The 5,602-nt window shown below is 35.5% G+C and overlaps 1 protein-coding gene across 1 annotated transcript in view; it reads left to right on the forward strand.

Annotated features, from left to right (window-relative positions):
* LOC107653875 (band 4.1-like protein 3) overlaps window positions 1-5,602 on the forward strand; it is a 29,591-nt gene that overhangs the window by 15,835 nt on the left and 8,154 nt on the right. Inside the window, exons 9-10 of the mRNA XM_016440744.1 lie at window positions 781-864; window positions 1,051-1,620. Of these exons, the coding sequence (XP_016296230.1) occupies window positions 781-864; window positions 1,051-1,620 (654 nt within the window). The remainder of the gene's footprint in view (window positions 1-780; window positions 865-1,050; window positions 1,621-5,602) is intronic.

The raw sequence follows: 5,602 nt of genomic DNA on the forward strand, positions 1-5,602 counted from the left end.
TTTCCAATTTCATTATTATAAATCTCACAAAAAAATATTTCTTAATTTATGTAATTTTTGTAGTACTTATATGATGATCAAAACTCCTTGCTATGATTTTTTATAATGAATTACTATTAAAGAAAAATAGCATAACACTTTTTTGCAAAGACTGCCTCTTAAATGTCTTATTATATATCTTTTTGAGTGTCATTTATTTATATTGTATCATATATTATCTATATTAATATATTATCTATATATAATCATATATTATATATATTATAAACCTCACATTTATTTATTTAATTTTTACATTTCTTGCAGCCATTTATGATCAAAACTCCTTGTCATGGTTTTTGTGTTTTTAAATTAATTATTATTAAAATAATTAGCACATGTGATGTGATCTGGATGTTCAACACAAGCACAAACTGGTTATTAACTGTTAAACAGAAAGTCCCACACTGCAAAAAAAATGTGTATTTTTGTTTTGTTTTCCATTAAAAAATATCTTTAAAAAAATGTTAGTTTTTGCTTAAAACCAGAAACAAAATCTGCCAATGGGGTAAAAAATGATCTTATTTTTCGTTTAATTAAGATTATTTTTCTTACCCCAGTGGCATAATTTTTTTCTCATTTTAAGCAAGAGCTAACAAAATGTTGATAACTTTTTCAGAAAACAAGACTTAATATCTTAATAAACGAGAAAAATACTAAATGGAAAAATCCTTTTTTGTAGTGCATTCACAACTCAACTGAGTTCAGCTCCATTGTTTTTGTTTATCTCTGTTGCTTCAGGTCAAACAGGAAGCAGCGGTGGAGTCACAGGAAGTGACCGCAGCAGCAGCTGTGGAGCCGCAGGACGGTCTGACGGTTGATGTGGTAGGTGATCCATTCATCACATGATCTTCAGACTCCTCATCAGATGCTCATGATCATGATGAATGGTGTGTGTCATTGAGCTCAGCAGCATCCGTCTGTGTGTCCGTCTCAGTCTTCATGGATCAGGCGTGACTAACGGTGCTTTAACTCCAGCCTGCTAACATGATCTTTGTGTGTTACATGTAGGAGTCTGACGGGTGGGTCATTATAAACAAGGTTCCTCCGTTTGAACCAGATAAACGTCCTCCAGTCGGAGCTGAAACGGTTTCTCGTAAGATACCAGAGAAGGTTTCCACCGTAGTAGAAGAACAACATCCTCCAACATCCTCCGAAAAACCATCTTCCGTCACATCTGAAGAGGTTCCTCCAACAAAAACTGCTTCGGAGGTTTCTAGCATAGTACAGGAGAAGTGTCCTCCAGAAAGACCCTCATCCGTCGGATCCGAAGAGGTTTCGCCAAAGAAGACTCCTCCGAAGGTGCCAGAAAAGGTTTCTACGGTAGTCAGAGGGAAGGTTGAACCCATAAAGGTTCCTTCTGTTGGTTCTTCAGAAGACGCTCCTCCTAAAGTACCACCAAAAGTCCCTCCGAAGGTTCCAGAGAAGAAACACATCGCCAGCTACAGGTTCACATCCGCCGAGCCTCCTGAAGACAAGCCCAGATCTCAAGAAGGCTTCTCCGTTGTGTCCGAGCAGTTCAGTAAGATGTGTCTCCGCTCTCCTGTGGATCTCAGCGGAACGTCTCCGACGGCTCGAGTGGTAGGATTTCCCGACGTCTCGCTCGTCCTCGGCCTGGCTTTGAGATCTCAGACACACTCCAGAGCTCCACACGCGCTCCTGATTTGAGTTCGGTTGTTTTGTTCTGACACGAATCCCTCCGGCTGTGATTTGCTGTCGTTGCTTGTTGTTTTGAGCCTCTTCTCGCCGATCCTGAGAGCAGGAGCCCGTTTTCTTTATTATTTTGGAGAATGCCGCTGCTTTGCTTTAGTCACGACTGAGAACGAACGCATCTTTGTCTTGCGCTCTGCCTGCTGCTGAATACCAGGGTTTATTCACAAGAGAGTCTCTTCTATCTTCAGAGATCACGAGTCAAACGGCTGCAGAAGCTCTTCAATATACATGAATGTGATTTAATTCATCTCGCTGCAAAAAAACAAACAAGCAAGATTTTCTTGCTTAGTATTTTTGTCTTGTTTTCCAGTACAAATATCTGAGCTTTCTTAAATCAGAATACATTTACTTGAGAAGCATAACCACACTTGATATTAGGTTAAAGCAATAAGCCCCGTGAAGCCGTGGTTTACAGTGAGTTTATAACAGCGTTGTTAGGTACGACGTGAAGCGGATTTATAATATATACCCCCTTAGAGTCATTTACAACAGCTTCGAACGCGGCTCAGCCAATCAGAATCAAGCAGCGGAACTCTCCGCTTTATAATTTGTTTTCTATAAAATGTATCAAAAATAAGTGACTTTTTTTCTTAAAACGAGAAAAAATATCTGGCTGTGGGGTCAGAAAAGTGATCTTGTTTTCACTTTGAATTAAGATTATTTTTCTGACCCCACTGGTAGATATAAGCAAAAACTAATCAAATTCTAATATATTTTTTTCAGAAAACAGACTTGATATCTTAAATCATTTTGCATCTCCAGTAAACCTGTCTTGATTTTAGAATGTTTAGAGTTTGCACTGGAAAACGACAGAAGTACTAAGTAAAAAATCTCTTTTATCTTCTACATTATGGTCACTGATATTTTAGTTGTCTTAGTTAGTCGTGTAGTTATTCATTATTCAAGCACTAGTCTGTGTATAATTTATTCTGCGAAAACATTGCTCTCACTGGTTAAAGTTTTGTCCTCTAGCGCCACCTGCTGGTCATCATAACACTGAAGTAGATTCACGGCAAAAACATCATAATCTAACTTAATATTTCTGTCTGTCTGTTTTATATTGGCCTGGTTTCACAGACAGGGCTTAGACTAAGCCAGGATTAGGCCATAGTTCAATTAGGACATTTAAGTCATTTTTATAAATGTGCCTTAGAAAAAACATAACTGGTGTCCATCTTGAGACAAAAGAAAGGCACTGATATATTTTAAGATCAAGTGTGTGTGTGTGTGTGTGTGTGAGAGAGTGTGTCTGTGTGTGTGTGTGTGTGTGTGTGTGTGTGTGTGTGTCTCTGTTCAGCTGAAACAGCTCAGAATTACATTTTAGTCTGGGACTAGGCTTAAGCCTTGTCTGTGAAACCGGGGAATTTTGTTTTGTCTTTTCCAGTACAAATATGCAAGAGGAAGCAAAAAAGTAAATAAATTAAACTGTAAAAAATATATATATATATATATTAAACAAAAATTAAAAAGTGAATTTGATTTTAAAAATTACTTGTTGTTTTTTAAAGCTATTTAATATACTTTGTTTAATTTATTTTTAAAAATGTATTAAAAATTTAATAATCAAATTTAAAAAAAAATTAATGCAATTGTATTATATTAAACCAAAGGCAAAATTTACTTTTGTCCCACAGACCTCAGTCAAGTTTGATTTTTGGCCCTTAATATTAAAAAAACTGTATACCTCTGATCTAAACATACTTAAACCAAGATACATTTACTTGAAAAGCAAAATTACTTAAGATATTAAGCCTTGTTTTCTGAAAATAATTGTATAGTTTTTGCTTAAAACAGGATAAATGTCTGCCGGCGGGGTCAGAAAACTCACAAAGAAAACAGGTTTATTTTTCTGACTGCATTGGCAGATAAACTCACTCAATTTATCCCAAAATAAGACTTAGTAAATGTCTCAAGTAAATGTTTCTTTATTTAAAAATGCTAAATAAGACAACAATACTGAGAAAACTTTTTTTGCAGTGTTAAACTCCATATATTACTGGATGTTTGCAGAATACTTTCATCATTCATCTGAATGATGGCCACGTGTCTACTCTGTTTTAACACCCGAATAAATGTAAAATCTTTGTTTCAAAATTGGCTCAGATCTTCAGACCCAGACTAATAAAAAACCAACAAATCTGCTGGCGATGCAGCACTTCTGCAAATGAACTTTTGTAGGCATCATTGCATCAGTTTGGTGTTAGCGCCACCTACTGGTCAAAAGTTATAAAAAACCCGGGACTGCTCATCATAAACCAATCCACTGGTGTGTTTGGTGAAGAAAATGATTCATGCAGCTTTATTTTTGGCCTCTAAATGAGACTGAACTCTGATTTTAAGCCAAAAAATGCATTTGAAAAAATGCATTATTCCTATTGTAAATTATTAAGTGAATTCTTTGCACGATGCATATACAGTGCAGCAGGTGTTCTCTTATGAATAAGCCTTAAATGAGACCCTTCACCCCCTGAGTTAACCAGAATGCTCTTGTGTGTGTGTGTGTGTGTGTGTGTGTGTGTGAGTGAGTGAGTGAGTGAGTTGTGTGTGTGTGTGTGTGTGAGAGAGTGTGTCTGTGTGTGTGTGTGTGTGTGTGTGTGTGTGTGTGTCTCTGTTCAGCTGAAACAGCTCAGAATTACATTTTAGTCTGGGACTAGGCTTAAGCCTTGTCTGTGAAACCGGGGAATTTTGTTTTGTCTTTTCCAGTACAAATATGCAAGAGGAAGCAAAAAAGTAAATAAATTAAACTGTAAAAAATATATATATATATATATTAAACAAAAATTAAAAAGTGAATTTGATTTTAAAAATTACTTGTTGTTTTTTAAAGCTATTTAATATACTTTGTTTAATTTATTTTTAAAAATGTATTAAAAATTTAATAATCAAATTTAAAAAAAAATTAATGCAATTGTATTATATTAAACCAAAGGCAAAATTTACTTTTGTCCCACAGACCTCAGTCAAGTTTGATTTTTGGCCCTTAATATTAAAAAAACTGTATACCTCTGATCTAAACATACTTAAACCAAGATACATTTACTTGAAAAGCAAAATTACTTAAGATATTAAGCCTTGTTTTCTGAAAATAATTGTATAGTTTTTGCTTAAAACAGGATAAATGTCTGCCGGCGGGGTCAGAAAACTCACAAAGAAAACAGGTTTATTTTTCTGACTGCATTGGCAGATAAACTCACTCAATTTATCCCAAAATAAGACTTAGTAAATGTCTCAAGTAAATGTTTCTTTATTTAAAAATGCTAAATAAGACAACAATACTGAGAAAACTTTTTTTGCAGTGTTAAACTCCATATATTACTGGATGTTTGCAGAATACTTTCATCATTCATCTGAATGATGGCCACGTGTCTACTCTGTTTTAACACCCGAATAAATGTAAAATCTTTGTTTCAAAATTGGCTCAGATCTTCAGACCCAGACTAATAAAAAACCAACAAATCTGCTGGCGATGCAGCACTTCTGCAAATGAACTTTTGTAGGCATCATTGCATCAGTTTGGTGTTAGCGCCACCTACTGGTCAAAAGTTATAAAAAACCCGGGACTGCTCATCATAAACCAATCCACTGGTGTGTTTGGTGAAGAAAATGATTCATGCAGCTTTATTTTTGGCCTCTAAATGAGACTGAACTCTGATTTTAAGCCAAAAAATGCATTTGAAAAAATGCATTATTCCTATTGTAAATTATTAAGTGAATTCTTTGCACGATGCATATACAGTGCAGCAGGTGTTCTCTTATGAATAAGCCTTAAATGAGACCCTTCACCCCCTGAGTTAACCAGAATGCTCTTGTGTGTGTGTGTGTGTGTGTGTGTGTGTGTGAGTGAGTGAGT

Source organism: Sinocyclocheilus anshuiensis, unplaced genomic scaffold (genome assembly GCF_001515605.1).
Source record: "Sinocyclocheilus anshuiensis isolate Anshui unplaced genomic scaffold, SAMN03320099.WGS_v1.1 scaffold1994, whole genome shotgun sequence".
Classification (NCBI taxonomy): Eukaryota; Metazoa; Chordata; class Actinopteri; order Cypriniformes; family Cyprinidae; genus Sinocyclocheilus; species Sinocyclocheilus anshuiensis.